At 39.0% G+C, this 25000-nt stretch overlaps 2 protein-coding genes and 1 long non-coding RNA gene across 7 annotated transcripts in view; 1 reads left to right on the forward strand and 2 right to left on the reverse strand.

The window, feature by feature from the left end:
* LOC137631840 (polyadenylate-binding protein-interacting protein 2B-like) overlaps positions 1 to 25000 on the forward strand; it is a 271444-nt gene that overhangs the window by 103186 nt on the left and 143258 nt on the right. The gene's annotated exons all lie outside the window — the stretch shown is intronic.
* Positions 1 to 25000, reverse strand: part of LOC137631842 (uncharacterized) — a 265710-nt gene that overhangs the window by 59536 nt on the left and 181174 nt on the right. The gene's annotated exons all lie outside the window — the stretch shown is intronic.
* The window catches only part of LOC137632061 (sodium-dependent proline transporter-like), a 25506-nt gene continuing 19948 nt past the window's right edge, over positions 19443 to 25000 (reverse strand). The window contains exons 4-14 of one of the 2 annotated variants that reach the window (XM_068364036.1): positions 24422 to 24553; positions 23925 to 24028; positions 23301 to 23458; positions 22713 to 22941; positions 21946 to 22092; positions 21582 to 21714; positions 21166 to 21281; positions 20881 to 21009; positions 20548 to 20748; positions 20126 to 20287; positions 19443 to 19953 (exon numbers count right to left, since the gene is read on the reverse strand). In XM_068364036.1, the coding sequence (XP_068220137.1) occupies positions 19798 to 19953; positions 20126 to 20287; positions 20548 to 20748; positions 20881 to 21009; positions 21166 to 21281; positions 21582 to 21714; positions 21946 to 22092; positions 22713 to 22941; positions 23301 to 23458; positions 23925 to 24028; positions 24422 to 24553 (1667 nt within the window). In that variant the 3' untranslated portion in view covers positions 19443 to 19797. The remainder of the gene's footprint in view (positions 19954 to 20125; positions 20288 to 20547; positions 20749 to 20880; positions 21010 to 21165; positions 21282 to 21581; positions 21715 to 21945; positions 22093 to 22712; positions 22942 to 23300; positions 23459 to 23924; positions 24029 to 24421; positions 24554 to 25000) is intronic. The other variant, XM_068364037.1, reaches the window with a different exon arrangement.

A 25000-nucleotide genomic window follows, 5' to 3' on the forward strand; every position in this document is an offset into this window, starting at 1 on the left:
TGGTCACACTTACGTTCAGTCGTTTGTTTAAGAACGCGAAGTAGAGAGCTAGTAGAATTTTACAACGACTCCTTAGCTATACACTTGGTGGCACTTGCCTTAGCACTTTTACAAGGAAAGGTGTAATCTCCATGATCTACGTCACTATCATCAATAACTGAGTTGGATTCCTGAAGAATACGCAAACCTACACGCCATAATAATGAAGTCTCAGTCTTAAGCACAGCCAACATGCAATATTTTACGATTGAAAAACCCGATTATTTAGATTACTACCATTCGATGTGGTGAGTTGGGGATTACCAGAACACTCTCTATCACTGCTCGACATCGACTTTTGTATTAACGATTCCTAAAATAGCCAGTTAACTTAAAAACACAGAGGAATTTCGGGCAAAGTTTAAACTTGACACGCGCCCGGCAGATTAAACTCAGATGTAAACAAACACTCGACTACTCGAGCAAATTGTGAAGTTGCCAACGATTCGTTCACTAGAATTAAAATTTCCCGCTAAATATTGTTTCCAAAATGGGTATCAGCAGATTTTTTCTTATTTTATGTTAAGATTTAATCATATTAATAGTTTTCAAGCATAATCTGGTTATTATGAATCCCTAAAAAACAATAATGTATAATATTTACAATTATGGTAACTCATGGCATCTCCTCTTCACGTATCAGCTGATGGCGACTCCTAACCGTAAGGTTGAAAATCATATGCACACGTAATGAGACTTTCAAACATATTCCATTTTTCGGATTTTACTTTAACTTTTATGTTAAAATAGATTTATTATCTCATTAATATGAAATATTTTAAGAACAGTAACAACGTTAAAAAAGAATTGTCATATATGAACTATGAAAGCATTCGTTGCAAGTTTTTAACTTTTGAAGTTCCACCAATTCAACTTTCCGATTAGGAAGATCATTCCGTAATCTGGCGGCAGCTGGAATAAAACTTTTGAAATGCATACTATATTAGGAGAGACAAATTTCTTATCATTGGTAAAATCAACTTGTTGTCATGCATATATATATATATATATATATATATATATATATATATATATATATATATATATATATATATATATATATATATATATATGTTAGATATATATATATATATATATATATATATATATATATATATATATATATATATATATATATATATATATATATATATATGTGTGTGTGTGTGTGTGTGTGTGTGTGTGTATAGATATGTGTGTGTATGTGTATATACTATAAATATAAATACAGTATATATATATATATATATATATATATATATATATATATATATATATATATATATATATATATATGTGTGTGTGTGTGTGTGTGTGTGTGTGTGTGTGTGTGTGCGTATGTATACATACATACATATATATATATATATATATATATATATATATATATATATATATATATATATGTGTGTGTGTGTGTGTGTGTGTGTGTGTGTGTGTATGTATACATACATTATATATATATATATATATATATATATATATATATATATATATATATGTGTGTGTGTGTGTGTGTGTGTGTGTGTGTGTGTGTGCATATATATATTTAGAAACTTGCCGGGAGGATTAACTGTTGTGTAAGAAGCTTGGAATGATTAAATTTTGGAAGGTCAAAGTCAAAGGTCAAGGTCATGGTCATGGTCAAGCAAAATGTCCAATTCACATAATCAGCCATAAATTTGGACATCGTTGTCACAGAGAATTCAAACTTGGTTCATATTTGAGTGTATGAAAATCCACGCCAATTAATACATGTTAAGGTCAAAGGTTAAGGTCAAGGTAGAGCAAAAGATCCAGAAATAAGCTGCCACGACAGAGGTCTGTGCCCTACTTTGTGCCCTTCTAGTTTTATCTTGTATCAATATCATAGTGGTTTCTTGACTTGGCCTTATTGCCCGTTGTACAGTCACATTCACTAAGTATCCGACAGTCCCAAACCATTACCAACCTTATGTGGAGTACGCATTACAGTCGCTGAAAGCATGTGTGTCGGGGTACTTTAGAATATGACAGCGCATCGCTTCTATTTGACAGTGTGTGAGTGTCGGGTTACTTTAGAATATGACAGCGCATCGCTTCTATTTGACACTGTGTGTGTCGGGGTACTTTAGAATATGACAGCGCATCGCTTCTATTTGACACTGTGTGTGTGTGTCACGGTACTTTAAAATATGACAGCGCATCGCTTCTATTTGACACTGTGTGTGTGTCACGGTACTTTAGAATAAGACAGCGCATCGCTTCTATTTGACACTGTGTGTGCATTGGGGTACTTTAGAATATGACAGCGCATCGCTTCTATTTGACACTGTGTGTGCGTCGGGGTACTTTAGAATTTGACAGCGCATCGCTTCTATTTGACACTGCGTGTGCGTCGGGGTACTTTAGAATATGACAGCGCATCGCTTCTATTTGACACTGTGTGTGCGTCGGGGTACTTTAGAATATGACAGCGCATCGCTTCTATTTGACAGTGTGTGTGTCAGGGTACTTTAGAATATGACAGCGCATTGCTTCTATTTGACAGTGTGTGTGTCACGGTACTTTAGAATATGACAGCATCGCTTCTATTTGACAGTGTGTGTGTGTGTCGGGGTACTTTAGAATGGAGAACTTTAGAATATGACAGCGCATCGCTTCTATTTGACACTGTGTGTGTGTCGGGGTACTTTGGAATATGACAGCGCATCGCTTCTATTTGACAGTGTGTGTATGTCGGAGTACTTTAGAATATGACAGCGCATCGCTTCTATTTGACAGTGTGTGTGTCACGGTACTTTAGAATATGACAGCACATCGCTTCTATTTGACAGTGTGTGTGTGTCGGGGTACTTTAGAATATGACAGCGCATCGCTTCTATTTGACAGTGTGTGTGTCACGGTACTTTAGAATATGACAGCACATCGCTTCTATTTGACAGTGTGTGTGTGTCGGGGTACTTTAGAATAGGGTACTTTAGAATATGACAGCGCATCGCTTCTATTTGACACTGTGTGTGCGTTGGGGTACTTTAGAATATGACAGTGCATCGCTTCTATTTGACACTGTGTGTGTGTCGGGGTACTTTAGAATATGACAGCGCATCGCTTCTATTTGACAGTGTGTGTGTGTCGGGGTACTTTAGAATATGACAGCGCATCGCTTCTATTTGAAAGTGTGTGTGTCACGGTACTTTAGAATATGACAGCATCGCTTCTATTTGACAGTGTGTGTGTGTCGGGGTACTTTAGAATTTGACAGCGCATCGCTTCTATTTGACACTGTGTGTGTGTCGGGGTACTTTAGAATATGACAGCGCATCGCTTCTATTTGACACTGTGTGTGTGTCGGGGTACTTTAGAATTTGACAGCGCATCGCTTCTATTTGACAGTGTGTGTGTGTCAGGGTACTTTAGAATATGACAGCGCATCGCTTCTATTTGACACTGTGTGTGTGTCGGGGTACTTTAGAATATGACAGCGCATCGCTTCTATTTGACACTGTGGTACTTTAGAATATGACAGCATCGCTTCTATTTGACACTGTGTGTGTGTGTCGGAGTACTTTAGAATGGGGAACTTTAGAATATGACAGCGCATCGCTTCTATTTGACACTGTGTGTGTGTGTCGGGGTACTTTAGAATATAACAGCGCATCACTTCTATTTGACAGTGTGTGTGTCACGGTACTTTAGAATATGACAGCATCGCTTCTATTTGACAGTGTGTGTGTGTGTCGGGGTACTTTGGAATATGACAGCGCATCGCTTCTCTTTGACAGTGTGTGTGTGTCGGGGTACTTTGGAATATGACAGCGCATCGCTTCTATTTGAAAGTGTGTGTGCGTCGGGGTACTTTAGAATATGACAGCGCATCACTTCTATTCGACACTGTGTGTGTGTCGGGGTACTTTAGAATATGACAGCGCATCGCTTCTATTTGACACTGTGTGTGTGTCGGGGTACTTTAGAATATGACAGCGCATCGCTTCTATTTGAAAGTGTGTGCGCGTCGGAGTACTTTAGAATATGACAGCGCATCACTTCTATTTGACAGTGTGTGTGTCACGGTACTTTAGAATATGACAGCATCGCTTCTATTTGACAGTGTGTGTGTGTGTCGGGGTACTTTAGAATGGAGAACTTTAGAATATGACAGCGCATCGCTTCTATTTGACACTGTGTGTGTCGGGGTACTATGGAATATGACAGCGCATCGCTTCTATTTGACAGTGTGTGTGTCAGGGTACTTTAGAATATGACAGCGCATCGCTTCTATTTGACACAGTGTGTGCGTCGGGGTACTTTAGAATATGACAGCGCATCGCTTCTATTTGACAGTGTGTGTGTGTCGGGGTACTTTAGAATGGGGTACTTTAGAATATGACAGCTCATCGCTTCTATTTGACACTGTGTGTGCATCGGGGTACTTTAGAATATGACAGCGCATCGCTTCTATTTGACAGTGTGTTTGTGTCGGGGTACTTTAGAATATGACAGCGCATCGCTTCTATTTGACAGTGTGTGTGTGTCGGGGTACTTTAGAATATGACAGCGCATCGCTTCTATTTGACAGTGTGTGTGTGTCGGGGTACTTTAGAATATGACAGCGCATCGCTTCTATTTGACAGTGTGTGTGTGTCGGGGTACTTTAGAATATGACAGCGCATCGCTTCTATTTGACAGTGTGTGTGTGTCGGGGTACTTTAGAATATGACAGCGCATCACTTCTATTTGACAGTGTGTGTGTGTCGGGGTACTTTAGAATGGGGTACTTTAGAATATGACAGCGCATCGCTTCTATTTGACAGTGTGTGTGTCTCGGGGTACTTTAGAATATGACAGCGCATCGCTTCTATTTGACAGTGTGTGTGTGTCGGGGTACTTTAGAATTTGACAGCGCTTCGCTTCTATTTGACAGTGTGTGTGTGTCGGGGTACCTCAGAATATGACAGCGCATCACTTCTATTTGACAGTGTGTGTGTGTCGGGGTACTTCAGAATATGACAGCGCATCGCTTCTATTTGACAGTGTGTGTGTGTCGGGGTACTTTAGAATGGGGTACTTTAGAATATGACAGCGCATCGCTTCTATTTGACACTGTGTGTGCGTCGGGGTACTTTAGAATATGACAGCGCATCGCTTCTATTTGACAGTGTGTGTGTCGGGGTACTTTAGAATTTGACAGCGCATCGCTTCTATTTGATAGTGTGTGTGTGTTGGGGTACTTTAGAATATGACAGCGCATCGCTTCTAATTGACAGTGTGTGTGTGTCGATGACAGCGCCTCGCTTCTATTTGACAGTGTGTGTGTCGGGGTACTTTGGAATATGACAGCGCCTCGCTTCTCTTTGACAGTGTGTGTGTGTGTCGGGGTACTTTAGAATTTGACAGCGCATCACTTCTATTTGACACTGCGTGTGCGTCGGGGTACTTTGGAATATGACAGCGCATTGTGTGTGTCTCGGGGTACTTTAGAATATGACAGCGCATCGCTTCTATTTGACACTGTGTGTGTGTCGGGGTACTTTAGAATTTGACAGCGCATCTCTTGTATTTGACACTGTGTGTGTATCGAGGTACCTCAGAATATGACAGCGCATCACTTCTATTTGACAGTGTGTGTGTGTCGGGGTACTTCAGAATATGACAGCGCATTGTTTCTATTTGACAGTGTGTGTGTCGGGGTACTTTGGAATATGACAGCGCATCGCTCCTATTTGACAGTGTGTGTGTGTCGGGGTACTTTAGAATGGGGTACTTTAGAATATGACAGCGCATCGCTTCTATTTGACACTGTGTGTGCGTCGGGGTACTTTAGAATATGACAGCGCATCGCTTGTATTTGACAGTGTGTGTGTGTTGGGGTACTTTAGAATATGACAGCGCATCGCTTCTATTTGACAGTGTGTGTGTGTCGGGGTACTTTAGAATATGACAGCGCATCGCTTCTAATTGACAGTGTGTGTGTGTCGATGACAGCGCCTCGCTTCTATTTGACAGTGTGTGTATCGGGGTACTTTGGAATATGACAGCGCCTCGCTTCTCTTTGACAGTGTGTGTGTGTGTCGGGGTACTTTGGAATATGAAAGCGCATCGCTTCTCTTTGACAGTGTGTGTGTGTATCGGGGTACTTTGGAATATGACAGCGCATCGCTTCTCTTTGACAGTGTGTGTGTCGGGGTACTTTGGAATATGACAGCGCATCGCTTCCCTTTGACAGTGTGTGTGTGTGTCGGGGTACTTTGGAATATGACAGCGCCTCGCTTCTCTTTGACAGTGTGTGTGTGTGTCGGGGTACTTTGGAATATGACAGCGCATCGCTTCTAATTGACAGTGTGTGTGTGTGTCGGGGTACTTTGGAATATGACAGCGCATCGCTTCTCTTTGACAGTGTGTGTGTCGGGGTACTTTGGAATATGACAGCGCATCGCTTCCCTTTGACAGTGTGTGTGTGTGTCGGGGTACTTTGGAATATGACAGCGCCTCGCTTCTCTTTGACAGTGTGTGTGTGTGTCGGGGTACTTTGGAATATGACGGCGCATCGCTTCTCTTTGACAGTGTGTGTGTGTGTCGGGGTACTTTGGAATATGACGGCGCATCGCTTCTCTTTGACAGTGTGTGTGTGTGTCGGGGTACTTTGGAATATGACAGCGCATCGCTTCTAATTGACAGTGTGTGTGTGTGTCGGGGTACTTTGGAATATGACGGCGCATCGCTTCTCTTTGACAGTGTGTGTGTGTGTCGGGGTACTTTGGAATATGACAGCGCATCGCTTCTAATTGACAGTGTGTGTGTGTGTCGGGGTACTTTGGAATATGACAGCGCATCGCTTCTAATTGACAGTGTGTGTGTGTGTCGGGGTACTTTGGAATATGACGGCGCATCGCTTCTCTTTGACAGTGTGTGTGTGTGTCGGGGTACTTTGGAATATGACAGCGCATCGCTTCTAATTGACAGTGTGTGTGTGTGTCGGGGTACTTTGGAATATGACAGCGCATCGCTTCTAATTGACAGTGTGTGTGTGTGTCGGGGTACTTTGGAATATGACGGCGCATCGCTTCTCTTTGACAGTGTGTGTGTGTGTCGGGGTACTTTGGAATATGACAGCGCATCGCTTCTAATTGACAGTGTGTGTGTGTGTCGGGGTACTTTGGAATATGACGGCGCATCGCTTTTCTTTGACAGTGTATGTGTGTGTCGGGGTACTTTGGAATATGACAGCGCATCGCTTCTAATTGACAGTGTGTGTGTGTGTCGGGGTACTTTGGAATATGACGGCGCATCGCTTTTCTTTGACAGTGTATGTGTGTGTCGGGGTACTTTGGAATATGACAGCGCATCGCTTCTAATTGACAGTGTGTGTGTGTGTCGGGGTACTTTGGAATATGACGGCGCATCGCTTTTCTTTGACAGTGTATGTGTGTGTCGGGGTACTTTGGAATATGACAGCGCATCGCTTCTAATTGACAGTGTGTGTGTGTGTCGGGGTACTTTGGAATATGACAGCGCCTCGCTTCTCTTTGACAGTGTGTGTGTGTGTGTCGGGGTACTTTGGAATATGACAGCGCCTCGCTTCTCTTTGACAGTGTGTTTGTGTGTGTCGGGGTACTTTGGAATTTGACAGCGCATCGCTTCTCTTTGACAGTGTGTGTGTTTGTGTGTGTCGGGGTACTTTGGAATTTGACAGCGCATCGCTTCTCTTTGACAGTGTGTGTGTGTGTGTCGGGGTACTTTGGAATTTGACAGCGCATCGCTTCTAATTGACACTGTGTGTGTGTGTCGGGGTACTTTGGAATATGACAGCGCATCGCTTCTATTTGACAGTGTGTGTGTCGGGGTACTTTGGAATATGACAGCGCCTCGCTTCTCTTTGACAGTGTGTGTGTGTGTGTCGGGGTACTTTGGAATATGACAGCGCCTCGCTTCTCTTTGACAGTGTGTTTGTGTGTGTCGGGGTACTTTGGAATTTGACAGCGCATCGCTTCTCTTTGACAGTGTGTGTGTTTGTGTGTGTCGGGGTACTTTGGAATTTGACAGCGCATCGCTTCTCTTTGACAGTGTGTGTGTGTGTGTCGGGGTACTTTGGAATTTGACAGCGCATCGCTTCTAATTGACACTGTGTGTGTGTGTCGGGGTACTTTGGAATATGACAGCGCATCGCTTCTATTTGACAGTGTGTGTGTCGGGGTACTTTGGAATATGACAGCGCCTCGCTTCTCTTTGATAGTGTGTGTGTGTGTGTGTCCGGGTACTTTGGAATTTGACAGCGCATCGCTTCTCTTTGACAGTGTGTGTGTGTGTGTCGGGGTACTTTGGAATTTGACAGCGCATCGCTTCTAATTGACAGTGTGTGTGTGTGTCGGGGAACTTTAGAATATGACAGCGCATCGCTTCTATTTGACAGTGTGTCTAATTGACAGTGTGTGTGTGTGTGTCGGGGTACTTTAGAATATGACAGCGCATCGTTTCTATTTGACAGTGTGTGTGTGTCGGGTACTTTAGAATTTGACAGCACATTGATTCTATTTGACAGTGTGTGTGTGTCGGGGTACTTTAGAATTTGACAGCACATCGCTTCTATTTGCATATGCATTTGTATATTTGTTTAATAGAGTAACTGCATATCGTGGCACCAAAACTGACTGGTGTAGACACGGTACAGACAAAATGTTCTCTTGCTTGAGGGTACACTCGGGCACGCTGTTCTATCTTTTTTCTCATTTTCCTTTTATATGAAGTTTTATAGTTTATATATGAAAGATCTTATTCGTTGTTACAGTTCTAAATGTATTTTTATTGTTCATTACTTCTCTTTTAGTTTATTTCCTTGTTTTCCTTTCCTCACTGGGCTATTTTTCCCTGTTGGAGCCCTTGGGCTCATAGCTTCTTGCTTCTCCAACTAAGGTAGTAGCTTAGCTTGTAAATATAATAATAATAATAATAATAATAATAATAATAATAATAATAATAATAAGGTATATATATATATACTTTAATTTCTAGTCAATTACATGAACCATATATTTTTCCTACTCGTTATCTTGTGTTTTATGCATTTCTGACCTTGATTGTTGGGGCAAACCACCCGTTCGGGAGTTTTCGGACCAATTTTGGGGGGACCAAAGTGGAAACCGGGGTTTTTTTGGGTGGGGAAATGTCAAAAACGAGTGATTTACAGCCATAATGATGGTCAGAGATGCAAAATAAGCACAAGATAACCAGTAGGAATATATATGGTTCATGTAAATGGTTGAGAATAGGCCAAAACGAGATTATTTAACGCTTCAATGATTTGTAAAAGGGTACAGAACCTAACAAACCCACCTAACCTAACCTAGTGGTTCCCAGGTCAAACCCCTAGCCGGGGGACAAGCCCCAGACCCCCCTTCCCGGGTCACAACCCCTAGCAGGGGGCAAGCCCCCGGACCCCCATCCTAAGGTCACAAACCTTCACAGGTCACAACTCCTTGCCAGACCCCCTCAACTTCCCAGGTCATAAACTAAAAGTAAATCACAAATAAATCCTTACATTACGAAAAAGTGAATCACAACTAATTCCTTACCTTATGATTGACACCGCCGCCTTTTTTTTCTTGGCAATCTTTACAGAAGCTTTGCAGTAAAAATTAAGTCAGAATCGGACCTTTGAGGCCTTATTTCATTGTTATTTTCTAATTTCACAAGAATAACAATAGCTTTACACCAAACGGAGAGCTTTTCCACCATAATCAATTGCCGATATAAACGAAATCACACTAAATTTCGAAATAGATTGATGTAGGCTACTTCCCTTAAGTTCCCTCTTGGAGACGTCTAAAAAAAATAAGAAAAATAAAAATCCTGACAGATACATCATTGTAAATGCACAGAAAGCTATCCAAACTATGGGAATAAACGCATGCTCAATAAGTCCCCTTCAGTCTCTTAATGGAATTAGAGTGAAACACATACTTCACATCTTAATAGACCGATACGTAAGTTATCAATGCCCAGCCCCTATTAAAAAGATAGAGAAAAATACAAAACTAGCCAGCAATGGTTCATTTCTTATAGCGAATTCCAGTTTCGCTAGAAATTCGCTAAATTTACAAATGTGAAAAAAAAAATCTCTAATAGGATTTCTTACCAGATTAAATCTAAGTTTGTGATGAAATAAAGTTCTGATTTGTATTAAATAAAACATTGAGCTTTACGATGATACGAACCTCTATTTCAATCACGGGAATAAAATATCTAAAGAAAGTAGATATTATCGACATTTGATTTGAATTATAAAATCTAGGCCTGCAATAAAAGACCATTAAAGAAATTCGATGGTTTACTATCAATTATGGAAACCTACAGCACCTATGAGATATTCGAATCTCCATTATTTTGAGTGATAAAAAAAAAGCCGCGAGAACATAATAGAAACAATAAAACCTGTTAAAGTTTGTCCCTCCTTACCCATTAAATCCTTCATTGTTTGCAGGATCCCAAGTTCAAAGACGAGACTTAATTCCTTCTTCTCTCTGTGTCTGGGATGGGAATGAACCTTCTCCTACAGTCTACACTGTCAGGGATATCCCTAGACGGTCCCAAAGAGATTTCCTGACCAGTAGTGGTTTCTCCAGGCATTTTTCAACACAATTAAATCTGTAGTTTACTAAATGCTGTATACTTTTTTAGGGGTTTATTTCTCGCCCTCCCTCAGACACTAAGGGTCTGTTCAGGCGGGCCTTGGTGTGTGAAAAAATAATTTCTTTCCAGTTAATATATTTTTTGCTCTGTATCGTTATCAGTTATTTCGCTAGCATTTGTATTCAGGCTTAATAGTTTTCAGGTCACTATTATAACACTTTCTAAAAAGATAAGTCTTCAGGTTTTTCATAACTGAACGTTCTTCCTCCTATTGCATGATTCACACTAATTTCGAATAGTCTATGTGGGTCATCAGCATGTCTATCTCTTACAGCGGCGCTGGTAGCTTCAGGGTATAGGGGACCAAGCAATCACAAAGATATTTAGGCTTATCACTTGTAAGTGCTTTGTGAGTCAACAAGGAGATTTTAAATTCAATTCTAGCCTTAACAGGTAATCAATGTAGATCGATCAATGCAGGAGTTATTCTCTCCCTTAGTTTAATGCTTTTTATCAGTCTAGCCGCCCGGTTTTGCACATTTTGAAGCTTTCTTAGTAGTGTACTGGGCAATTTGTATCTTCTATGATTATGATATATTCTGTTTTTATTTAATTATTGTATTTGTGAAACCACAAACAGTAAAATTTATTTTTTTTAATGATGAACTCATGTTCTAATTTCAGTTTGTGCTCTGAAATATATATTAATAAAATTGTAATTGTAATGAAAGTCATACCAAAGGAAAACAGTAAAACGTAATTAAGTCATTCTCAGTCATTATAAATCTTATTGAAGACTGAATTATTCAAGAGTATTAAGATAGTATTTTTCAGTTACAACACATATGGGAATTCCCACACTTGATGCACCAAAAACCTCTAAAGATTCCCAGATTTGAGGACAAATTACCAAAAAGTTGTCCCTTTGGTTAAAGAATTGTTTCAACCAATCAGAGACCTCCCCCATAGTCTGCGTTTTATGGTCTTTTCATCTGCTAACATTATAGTATTTTGCTTAGGATATATTTAAACATTCTTTCGATAGATTATTTTAATTATAATAGTAGTTCAGAAGATATTCGTATAAGTATAATTTAATACTTAAGGGATATATGCGAGGGAAATGTATAAGCAAGTTACCCTGGGATCAGTGGACTTCAGAAAAAGAAAACGATACAACTTTTTATTTAGAGAAAACATTATTTAAGGGTGACTATATTTAACCACCACGAAATTTTTGTTTTTCTATTTTTTCGTTTTAAAGTCATCTTAGAAAATTTATGAGTTAATACCTTTAGGAATACCATATTATCTACCATAATTTAAATAACTGTGTGATCTAAAATTAGTAAGATTTAGTTAAGGTCAGCGCTCAAGCCCACACCCAAGGAGAGCCAGGCAGTTGTTGCTGTTGACTTAGCAGACAGACCTATAGACCCCTATAGGCTCCCCAAAACCCCCCATCCTTAGTTCACAAAGACGGTGAGGTTTCCGGTACCAAAGAAACCTACGAGTTTGAGTAGGACTCTAACCCCAGTCTGGCGTTCACCAGTCAGGAGCGTTACCACATCGGCCATGATAATGATAAAAGCTGAGAAACACAAGCTGAACCTGTAACTGCATTAGAATAGTTAATTTTAATTTGGACACTTAAAAATTATACCACACCACCTTCTAAAGCTTGAAGGAGACTCCTTGAATCACTATAAATGGTAAAATTGCCCTCCTCTCTTAACGCTATTTTCTCAATAGCGGTTAGTATGACATATAATTCAGCAGTAAATATGGAAGATATTGGAGGAAGCACACCTCTACAGTTAAAAGAAATACTATATACTCCAAGTCTAATGCCAGCATCAGATTTGGAGCCATCGGTATATATAAAAGTTGATTCCCTATGTTCTTCAACATGTTCCATAAAAAGAGACATAGCTTCTAATTCAGTCATGTTTTTAACACAAATAAAATATTTACAAAAAGATATATCTGGTAATTTCCACGGAGGTATTGATGATATCTTAAATGGAAGTACCTTACCTTCAATTTTATCAAGACTGTTTGATGATTGTTTTACCCAAAAGCCAAAAGGTTGAGAAGATTTTTGGATGCAACTCTAAGTATGTTGAGTTCCTTACAAGGCTTGCAATCTGAAAGGCAAGAGAATCAGGGAGTCTTTGCAACCTAAGCCAATACCGAATAATAGAAGACATTCGGTAATGGTCTAGAGGTAACTCACCAGCGTCAACAAGGAGACTTGGGATAGGTGAGGTTCTAAACGCTCCTGTGGACAATCTAATACCAGCAAGATTTATTGAATCCAATATCTTTCATCGGCTTGGGGTGTCTGAGGAGTATATTTCACACCCATAACTAATTTTTGAAAAAATGAAGGCCTTGTATAATTTTAAAATAGTTTTACGGTTTGCCCCCATGATGTATAGGACAATACTTTTAAAAGATTCAGAGCCTCAACACACTTAGCTTTCAACGCGTTTAAGTAAGAAACCCATGTCAGCCTAGAATCGAAAATGAATCCTAAAAATTTAGCTCCACCTACACATGGGATCCGTTAACCTTTCATGTATATATGCGGATCTGGGTGTAATCCCCAGATATGACAGAAATGGACAATAGTAGTTTTGCCTATTGAAAACTTTAACTCATTCATATCAGCCCACTGAATAATTTTGTCAATTGCTAGTTGTAGTTTTCTTTCGACCATTGCCATTCTAGCTCCAGCAAATATGGACAGATCATCCACAAATAATGTTGAGAGAATATCCTGGGTAAGGAATGAGGATATACCATTAATTGCTAGTGCAAAAAGGGTTACACTCAGCACACTACCCCGAGGAACTCCTTCCTGGCATTTACTCTCTGATAGTTTCCCCCACTTTCACTTGAAAAATTCTAAGTGACAGTACCTCTACTCTTAATCCAAATTCATGAATGGTTTTAAGTATATATCTCCATGTAGTATCATATGCCTTTTCAAAGTAAAAAAAAAAAAAGACTGTCACATTGTGCTGTTTGGAAGCAAAGGCTTCACAAATAGAGGACTCAAATCGTATCAACACATCAGTCGTTCGAGTGTATTTTTCTAAATCCACACTAGATAGGTGATAAAATATCTTTCTTTTCAAGGTACCCCATCAGTCTTGCATTGACCATCTTCTTCATGATTTTATATAAACAAGATGCCAATGCAATTTGCCTATTATTTGCTACTAAAAACTTGTCCGTACCAGGTTTTAAAAAGGCTAAAATAATGGCTAGGTCCCAAACACTTGGATAACTATGATCATGACATTCTATTAATAATGCTTAAAATATATAACTTTGTATTAAAATGTACATGTTTAATCATTGCATATGGAATTCTATCGGGTCCAGGGGCTGTATCGTTTTAATTAGCAAGTGCGATATCAAATTCCCTTTCAGTAAAAGGAAAATTATACGACTCCTCCCTTCCTGTTGCAAAATTTAAAATTTTCTTTTCTTCAATACTCCTATACTGGTGACCAGGAGCTGCTACACACTTACATGATACATTTGAAAAATGATCAACCAAGGCATTTCTAACATCGTTTGCATCAGTCCTATACTGATCGTTCACCTTCAACACTGGTGGTAGGTTTGGAGTAAATTTCCCGGCAATCTTTTTTATTTTCCTCCATACAGGAGATGGTGGTGTTCTACTGTTAATGGAGGAAACAAAAGACACTCAAGACTGACTTCTAGCTTTTTTCATGGCACGACGGAACTGTGCTTACTTAATTACTTTGATGGCTGCTTTTCCGGTCCCATACAGCAGGAAAACCCCCTCTCTATAGGACCTCCACTGTCGTTTTACCTTGTTCGTTCAGAGTATTTATCGTTTCAGATCACGTATTGTTCATTTACTGTTAAATCGTCCCTGTTGTAAGATTTTCTAAATACGAAAGTCTCCAGTTTCCTCTTGAAAGCCTTAATGTCTTTAATCATTCGAATGTTTCGTGGGAGCTAATTACATAGCCTCGGGGACGCATATTTAAAGTGGACATATATCTAGGTTCCAACAGTTTGAGCCATCTGTAATTATTCTCAAGTCGACACGATTTGTTGGCTGCACAATATGTAGCAATTCTCTTAAGTATTTTTGAAGACCGGTTCTGATAACATGGTGGGTTATTGTACATATTTTAAATTTAATCCTCGCTTTAATTGGCAGCCCGTGTAAGTCGATTAGTATAGGGGTGATCCTTTGTCTGGATGGGACACCTTTTATCAGTCCAGCTCCTCTGTTAATTATGTTTTGTAATTTCTAAAGTTGCACTTTTGGTAAATTGTAACAGATAGAGTTGCAGTAGTCAATTCTGGTAATAACACAGTTTATCACAAGTTTCTTTACAGAATTTTCGTCCAGGTAATTTTTTATAAACGCTATATTTCCTAGATGATAACCAGTAGTTTTTATTACATTATCTATTTTGGCATTTAGAGACAGGTTACAGTCAAGAAATACACCTAGATCTCGAACTTTACTAGATATCGGCACCAAGTCATTATTTATGTTCATTTGAATATCACCTAAGTTTCTCAAGCTGTTTCTCTTTCCCACCACCATGAATTCAGTTTTGTTCTCATTTAATTTTAGATGTTAAAATGTCATCCATTCTCTAACACTATCAAGGATTCGGTTTAGAGTTTCAGTAGTGACACCTATATCATCTATGGAGAAGGAAAATTGTGTGTCATCTGCAAATAGTTTAAACTTCACGCCAAGCCTTGATAGACCAATAGTATAGATGGAGAATAAGATTGGGCCAAGTACACTCCCCTGGGGTACCCCTCGGTTTAAGGGTTCATATGATGAATAAGAGTTTTTTATTTGTACACAGTAATTTCTACCAACTGTAGTAGTCTTTTAGGTATTCGAATGCTTTATCTTCAACGCCGATGGACCGTAGATAATTTAGTAGCAGTTCATGCACCACTGTATCAAAAGCAGCACTGAAATCGAGCAGTATTGAGATACCACATTTATTTTCATCCATCATTTCGAGCATATCATTTACAATAGAGTAGATGGCTGTCTCCGTAGAGTATAGTTTTCAGTAAGCAGATTGGTTGTCAGGCAAAGCTTTTATGACTTCTAAGTGACTGACTAGTTGTTTAAGAATTACGTATTCAAGCAGTTTTGAAACAAAGGATAGATTGAAAATAGGTCTATATGAGCTTAATTCCTGGTAGTCCAGTGACTATAGCCATTTTCTCAGATTTGGGAAACTTACATTCATCAATGCTTGTATTTGCTATTCTCCTTATTATTTCGGCTAGACTAGAAAAGTTTCTCTCTCTCCAATTACTTCAGATATTGTCATAGGATCGCTTGCGCCGTTTGTTTTCTTTGCTCTCTTGATAATTTTGGTGATGTCATCTTGTGTTTTGTTGTTAAATCGTATTAATGTTGTCTGTATGCCCGGTGTCTCATTAATCTGATGTTGAGTATATACAAATGACCTAGTTATGTTTTCAATTTTGTTTTTAAAGAATACTAGAAAATTATTTGCTAGTTCTTGGTCACTGTATCCATCAGGTAGCTTTTGTTTTTTACATTTCCCATTATACCATTTAAGAGACGATATAACTAATTTATGTCTGTTGCTGCTTCGAGCATCCTTCTCGTATAGTATTCACTCTTTTTCCTTTGTAGGTAGTTATATTGACACGCAGTAGCTTTGTATTCTACCCAAGTACTTTCAGATTTTAGCCTATTCCACTCTCTTTCTTTGTGTCTTTTTTCCCTCTTTTTTACCAAAGTCTCTCCATCAAACCAAGGAGATTGGTCTTTCACGGTTGTAGTCGTTTCCATCGGTGGGCACATGGTATCATAGTCACTTTTACTCACTTTATTATAAGTGGTCATAAGATAGTTTCACACTTAGCTCCTAACAGACGTTGGTCATCATGATCACAGGGAATGTTGATAGTATCATTTATTTTCTTTGTAACTTTTTCAATAAATACGGTAGGAGAAAAATTTGATTTATGCCTAAAGTTTATTTTCTTTACTAATGCATGTTTCTGTAGAGGTAGACTAAACGTAATAAGTTTGTGTACCGGGGAGATAGTACATTTCTCTTCAACTTTTATATCTTTATATCAGATACAATATCATTCATGTCATTACTTAAAACTAAGTCTTGCGTATGCCCAGTTAAAGTAGTTGTGCAGTCGACATTATTCACTAGTCGATATGATTCTAATAACTTACTAAATGCCAAAGCGTCAGGATTTGATGCGTGATCCAACCCAAAATTGAAGTCTCCATGATAATCATCTCAATGAGAGCACCGAATTCTTCACAAAAGATACTAGTGTTTGTTCTAGGAGGTTTGTAGATTGTTACAAAGGATATCTTTCTAATTTTTGGCGTAAACTTTATTTCTATATATTCAAAGCTTGTTGCACTGATTATTTTCAACGTTTTGAGATTTGAGTAACTTTGGTGAATAAAGAGTCCAACACCTCACCAGACCTACCTTCTCTCAGAATGTGAAAGGTGTGTAGGGGGGGGCGTCATTTCAGTGATCTTTGCCTTGTCAAAGTTATTTAGCCATGTTTCAGATAATGCTAGTATATCTAAATATTTTTGGTTTATCAATTCTCGAATTTGAGTAGTCTTATTACCTACAGATTGTACATTTACATGGCACAGTTTATGACACCCCTAGTAACCATGATTAGTATTTTCTACAAGTCTTTTCAATTCCAAGTCATAAGCTTTGCAGTCTCTAGAATCTACTATGTGGTCACTTGGTTTGTTTAACTTTGTGCAGTTTATACACTTTGAAACTTGGGAATTACACTCCTTGGTGGAATGTTTTCTTGAACATTTCCCGCAGACTTTGTCATCATTCTTAGACTTGCAATCTTTTTCAAAATGTCCATACCTCTGACAGTGGTAGCAGGTGACCACGTGGTACCTATCACGTATGTTATAGATACCCCATCGTAACGAAACTTTGTCCCCATTATCATGAATAGCCCTCCGAACTTCAGGATCACATTTCAGCACATAGTGGGTGGTTTCCAACCCACCCCCACCCGAGGTATTTTTCTTCAGGACTACACTTATCTTATCTTCTATATTTTGGAATCAGTCCAGGCAGCGATTTTTTTTAATCAAAGCAACTACATCATTTTCATCATTGTATACATTGCATATAATTACTTTGGGTTTTATTTTTCCGATTTATCTCGTTTCAGTGACAGCCACCAATGTCAAAATTTTATTTGCTGACTCTTCTCTGATCATATTGTTTGCAAAGTTTACATCAACATTTCCATTCATAGTTGACCTCGTGTTAAGTATAGGAATGTCTTTAAGTGCTTGTTCAACCTCACGTTTTCTTTCAGTAATTTAATTGTTTTATTAATTGATTTAATCATCAACAGATTTTTTTCCTTGACTTTGTCAGCATATGTCGGTTTCTCCGGTTTTGGGTCTATCAATGTTTGAAGTGTTGCTTTAATTGATTCCATATTTATGGCAAGAATGTCAACTTTCTCAATGAGGTCAGTGGTCTAGGTAGAATTTGCTGCGTTTTCGCTTAATCAGTGAAGCCTGTAATTAATTCTAGTTTAACTCTGATTATAATTACTCATGGATATTAATTTACAGTATATATAGTCCTTATATAATAAACTTTATTTATCTCTAATATTTACTTAGAACTTATTTGTGGTTTCGGAGGGTGTTTCAAAATTGTCTGCTTGAAAGGCTGTATTGAAAATGGGAAGTAAGAGATGCAAACTTGATATAGGAATTAAATTAAGTTTTAATTAATAGTCCATGTGTTTATACAGGGGCAATAAGGATAGAATGACCTTTGTCAGAAACATCAAAATAGAAGATATATGTTGATATAATCTACAGTAATATCGAATATAAAGTAGAGACACTTATAAGTAACTGTCAAAGTATGGAAACAATTTAAGATATCTACTTAAAGCACCAATCTATTCTCCTTAATTCTATGCCACTGCTGAACTTTCCTAATTCTTTATTGCTAAATATATGCTTTGCCTAATCTCTGCAGAACTCACAAAGCCTGTTATGCTTTTCATTCCTGTTACTATAATTTTCTTTTAAGTCTATCATATTCAACCTTGTCTTCATTACTGTCACAGCTTCCTTATTGTTAAGTTCACTTATGTAATCTCATCTACCAGTGCTATTTACAAACCTCAACTTGGTCATTTCTGATTTTTTTTTTTATTTGCCACTTTACTTTTTATTTCTTTACTTCTGGCTTTCTGTATTTTCTTGCTCCTTCAGTTTCCATATTAAACTTACTCATGTAGTAATATACCCACAAAAGAAAACAGAAAAGGAAGGAGATTCTTCAAAACTATTATTTTTTTTTCAGCATATGCAAAAGGCTGCAACGGCCGAGTGCAACCTCTCAAGTATCATGGTTGAATGCTCCGCCATGACTTGCTTTACTAGCAAATGAACATTATCTCATTGCTCCTCTGTTATGACAAGCAGTGAATAGATGTGCTATGCATGCCAGCCACCTGAGTCTCTATCATTGTAATTTCCTATAATCTACTATATTATTATCATTATTATGTTTACACGAAGCACCTGTGAGAAAGCAACGGCCAATCACGATGCGCGATGTACTGAGATTTTTAGCTGTACCCAGTCACTTTTCAAGGGTACACTAACTACTTCTTCCTCTTCAGAATATAGAAGATGAGTAAATGAAAGGATAATGAAATTTTAAAATGTTTTTATTATTATTATTATTAATATTGTCAAAATCCTGTCTATGTTGTCAAACGTAGTCAAGAGTAGTGTAGTCAAGAGTAGTCCACTGCTGGATGTTCTTTAATTTTTCGTTATATATACAGTATGTCCAAATTCTCAGTGAAGATTTTCATCGTCATTTATAATTATAAACTAATCCAAATCCTACTGTTAAGGGACTTCATTCTTCAACTGATGTTAATGAACAAAATCTAAATTCCTATATACATCTCTATGTACAGTCATAAGCACATTAATAATAATAACATAAGTATGTTACTCGTGTAATACTTGTCTTCATTGGTACAGTAAGGGTTTATTAATTCCTTTTGGAAGGGGGCTGCATTGCTATTCTATTCTGGGTAGTATCTATTGTCCATGGCCGGGTTGTCGATACCATACTTGGTTTCACTCATGCTGAAGTTGGATTGCGCGGCCATGAGCTCTCTGCGGGCTTCGGGACACCCGGGACCCCAGCTGTCAGCCGGCTGGAAGACTTGGCTAATCTTCTGCAAGGTAAGAAAGACCAGTCAGTGGATGCATGGAGCGACCATCCTACTCAGTATCAGACAAGATTCGAAGTTGAAAAGAAAAAATGTGCAGATAAGATAAGGAAAAATGGCACAGAATAAAACTTGGAAAATGGCGCAGAATGAGAAGATGAGAAAAAATAATACTTACTCCAGTGACCAGACTTTTGAAGACCACAAAAATGAACACGAGCGGTATCATGAGGACGGACACTCCGGCCAGGAACCATCCTACTGCTATAGCCCATGAGGGATACCCAATGCCGTTGTAGGTAGGGTCTTCCCACGTAACGATGGAATAGATGAAGAGAAGCTGCAAAGGAGATTAGATGTAGTGAGAAAATTACATCCTCTGTTAGGTAGTTTTGTGTCAATTGACTAGGAATATTATAACTGTTAAGTGTTACCAAAGGTATATCTCATCACTTTCCAGTAACTTCTTCCTACCAGGTACGATGTCGTAAAGCAGCAGTTAAGTTTTACCTACAATCTACTATGTGTCATAAGTTGAGTGTTAACATGAACAACTGTCAGTCATAGCATGACTAGCTGATGGTTGCCTGATCCACTCACCAGCAATGTAATAGGGGCAATAAAGACCCAGCAGACCTTCCAAAACATTGAGGGATTGTAGCCCAACATGAATTTTAGGTCATCACTGAAGCGCCTCACGCCGTATACCCAGTGAAGGGCTATCAGTTCGAAGATGGCGATCAGGAGGACTCCCATGCCCCCTCCAAAGGTATCTATCAGATAGAAGATGTACTGGCCCGTCTGAGGAGAGACAGAAAAGGGTGACGGTGATGCTAATGATGAAGGTACTGTAATATACCACATATTATCATTGTTTGTTTTGAAAGACTGTTTGTAAAAAATGTTTCAGAGGAAAAAGAAGAATTTACTTACGGTAGCACATAGAGGAATGCCCAAAAGGAAGCAGGAAAGGCAGAGGACGCCCGTCAGAACCAGCTTATAGGGACGCGTGCGGGGGAAGGTGTCATAGACGGCAGTCAGGACCGTCTCTAGCAACGCAAACTGTCAATCAAATGAGCAAGGCAGAGAAGACAAATGAGAATTATACAGGCAAAGGATAAGGATCTCTATCTCTATCTCCATCTCTCACCAGTCATTTACAATGCAGAAACTCTCAAGTACAAGATTGTAATTACTAGATTAGGTCTATGTACTTACCTCAGAGTCAAGTCCAAGTGTAAACAGCATGAAGAAGAAGAGCACAGACCAAAGCTGGGGAATGGGCAGAGTTCTAGATATGGCCTCTGGATAAGCGATGAATGCTAGACCAGGACCTGTGATTGTTGACCAGTAAACAATAAATAAGAGTCAATAATGATCAGTGGAACAAACTTAAACAAATCTTACAATAAACTTAAATAAATTATAATGACTATTATCATCACCCTTAACCTTAGGTTAGAGAAAGGGATGGCTATGTTATAGACAGAAGGGGCTTGGTATAGACTAAAAGAATTACAAGGCACCAGCTACCTAGTATAATAAATAAGAGCACACAATTCCATCTAAAGCACAAATTGTTACTGAAAAAAAGAATAAATGGCCAATTCTGTTGAATGAACAGGGGACATTACCGCTAGCAGCGAGACCCTTGATATCTACGTTCAGATCCTTTGCCATGGCACCTAACACTGAGAAGATGGCGGTGGCTGCGATGAGAGATGTTATGAAATCCAGAGAGGACACAACAAAGGCGTCAATGTGTACCTGCCAGAACGAATGGAAGAAGAAGCAGTATGGTGTGATTATCTTTGTTTAAAAAAAATAGAAACGAGGAGTGTTTTGTCTTATTATTTCAAGGGTTGGCAAATCTTTTAGATTCCCTGACCTATCCTCGGCAGAGATGTTAAACATATTGATACTACACCTTTGGGCAGACTGTATATTCAAGGCCATCACAAGTGCCAAAGTCATCGCAAATATTGAGATGTGGCTTACCTTATTCCTGAACTTATTATAAGATCCAAACATGATGAGACCTCCCCAAGAAACTGAAAGGGAGAAGAACATCTGCTCGGCAGCACGGCGCCAGACCACCACGTTCAGGATTTCTTTCCATTTTGGGATGAAGAGGAATTTCAAACCCTGAAAACAAGAAGAATAATTTATAATCGTTATTCAATTCTCACCATATTCTGGAAAGAACAAAACCTGTGATACAGGATCTTTGTGTCAGTAAGTCAAACTGTCTTGATTTTTAAAAAGGTAGGAGCCTTTGTAGTTGGTTGGGACAGACCGTATGTAAAGTTTTAAAATATATGACTGAAAAACCACATTCTAAAAGGTAAACAAACACAAAAACACTGGCTACCCTAAGGTTCCACATTTAACCAATCTTTAAAGCTGTACCTTTACATACTTACCAGCTGGGGGCACTGCAACCCCCCCCCCACCCTTAGACTGCTGTATCCTTAGCTTACTCTAGGACTGCTTTAACCTTGTGTTCACTTTACATCTGGCTTCACTCCTAGCAAGGTACACGTTGATCGTGATATGTCGTAAAACGTAAAACCAGCTTCATATTATCGTATTTCAGACAAAGAAAAACTACATTCTCTGCTTGAATAAAAACGAATTGACAGGTAGCAAGCTTATGTCTGTCCCAACGAACTACATTTACCCCAAAAGAGATTCGACCAGCTCTCCAACCTGATGGCTCATTCCAGCCAACAACCAGCAGAGCCAATGAACAGCTGCTCACTCACCTCAACGGCTCCATCCAACCTGACTCCCACGACCAGCAGTGCGATGAGGATGACATAAGGAAAGGTAGCAGTGAAGTAAACGACTTTGCCGGAGGATTTGACACCCTTCATCAGGCAGAGGAAGACAATGATCCACGACAAGAGGAGGCACAAAGTCAGGTCCCATTGAATCTCCCCAATTTGTCCAAACTCTGTCAAACCTTCTGGAGCCAGCCTCAGAACACCCCGCCTTTCATGGGAAGAAAAACGGACCAAGTGAGTAGGTATGGTTAGTCAATATTGTCTTAACAATATCTAATAATTAAACAAATGTGTTTAGATTCAACCCCAATCCCATTGCCCCTCTTTGAATGAGCAGATCTTTTCAGAGCAGCAGTATCTTTGAGTACCATTGCCTGAACTTATATTCTTTACTGAGGGTTCTTTCTTAAATATACATCTTTAGGCCATTTCCTTTTATGTGCTACAAAAGCTCTCGAATTCTGAAAGCTATGCTACTATTTCTATGGACAAGACTTCTTCAGTGGCCGATAGAAATAACCTATGATACAGTATGTGCCAAGATGAAAAATAAGGTAAACCACAAACCTCCAGAACTGCTCTGCTGAAGACTCATTGGCGATAGACATGGTGCAGTTGACTTTAGCCGTTGGGCCTGTGAGGTTGTATCTTGAACACGGATATAGGCTGCCAACCTCAAAGCAATTTTCGTTAGCCCAGGCTTTGTCGCATTTAGCCCATGGGACCTGCAAAATTTGGTAAATTTCAATCTCAGATCAATTATTATTACTCATAGCTACCAAGTTTATGATTAATATTCATTGGGTACTGGTGAGGCCGTTTTGGCTTAGCTTCATAGGACATGGGACTATGGCTCCCTAAGACTGTTTACAAAGGACAGGGGACTATGGCCCTGAGGACTGTTTACAAAGGTCATGGGACTATGGCTTCCTAGGACTGTTTGCACAGGACATGGAACTATGGCTCCCTAGGACTGTTTACAAAGGACATGGAACTATGGCTCCCTAGGACTGTTTACGAAGGACATGTGGACTATGGCTCCCTTGAACTGTTTACAAAGGACATGGGGGTATGGCTCCTCTTCAAATTAAATTATGACACTATTTACAAACTTATTAAAAAGTTCCCTTTCTATCTCGCTCTTTCTTGTACAGTGTAAAAGAACATCAATAAGAAGGACCAGCTACTTACGTCAGATGCAAAGCTTCCAAACATGTAGTACAGGCAGTAGCCCATGAGCTGATTGTAGTAGATGGAAGTGATCAATGACAGAACTATCATTGCTAATCCAACTCCTGTGATAAACATGAAGAAGATTGTCAGTGATTTCTTGAAGTATCTGCTTTCTATTAAGGCGGGTTTATACCGTTGAATGGTTCGTCGAATGCGGTTCGACAGAAATGTGTTTCAAGTGAAATTCGAACATGTGAACAAGCTATTTGGTTGATGAACACGCTCCAATGGTTCAAAGAAAATCTGTTCTAGCCTGACTTTTGTGGGCAGGCCTTCATTGTACACAAATCTTATGCATTTGTGACTGACTCCTTCTCTTTGAACCGTTTGACAAGCAGGTTCGGCAACCTGGTTCGACGAACCGTTCGACTGTGTAAACCCCGCTTTATGGTCAAAACTAATACAGTACTCAAAACACCTCCTCTTCTCACGCCTCTTCCTTGTTTGACACTCACCTTGCATAACAGGAGCGCACCGCCACACGTTCATTGGTCCAAGTTGACTGAACTGCCCCAGGGCCGTCTCCATAAGGTACATGGGCTTACCGATTACCACCAGCAGGATGACGTATGGGAAGAGGAATGCAGCTGAAATACAGTAGAGATTTAGAGAATTACAAGGTCTGGAAAGGAATGAGACTAACTAGCAGCTTTAAATAAAAGATAATTCCATATTCAGCCAACTTACACATATGTAACTTTAGTGAGACTTATGAATGTACTTTGCTTTTACAAATTCTGTAATATTAGGAGTTAGATCAGCAAATGAAAGCAACATGCAGTTCTTTAAATTTGAATTGAACAATTGCGACCTCAGATGCAAGAAAACAGCAGACATAATTTCCTCAGTCTTGCGAAATGTTCACATGGTAATGATCGCCAAAAATTAATCATTTCAGATGTACTGAGGAGCTAGAAAAATTCAGCCAATTTAATTTTCAGTACTTAATTATGCTTTTAGATCATTATGAGTTCCATCTCTATATTAGTAAGCATCTTCAGAATGTTTTGTTCAGTCAGTAATGATGGATTTAG

Source organism: Palaemon carinicauda, chromosome 40 (genome assembly GCF_036898095.1).
Source record: "Palaemon carinicauda isolate YSFRI2023 chromosome 40, ASM3689809v2, whole genome shotgun sequence".
NCBI classification, from domain to species: domain Eukaryota; kingdom Metazoa; phylum Arthropoda; class Malacostraca; order Decapoda; family Palaemonidae; genus Palaemon; species Palaemon carinicauda.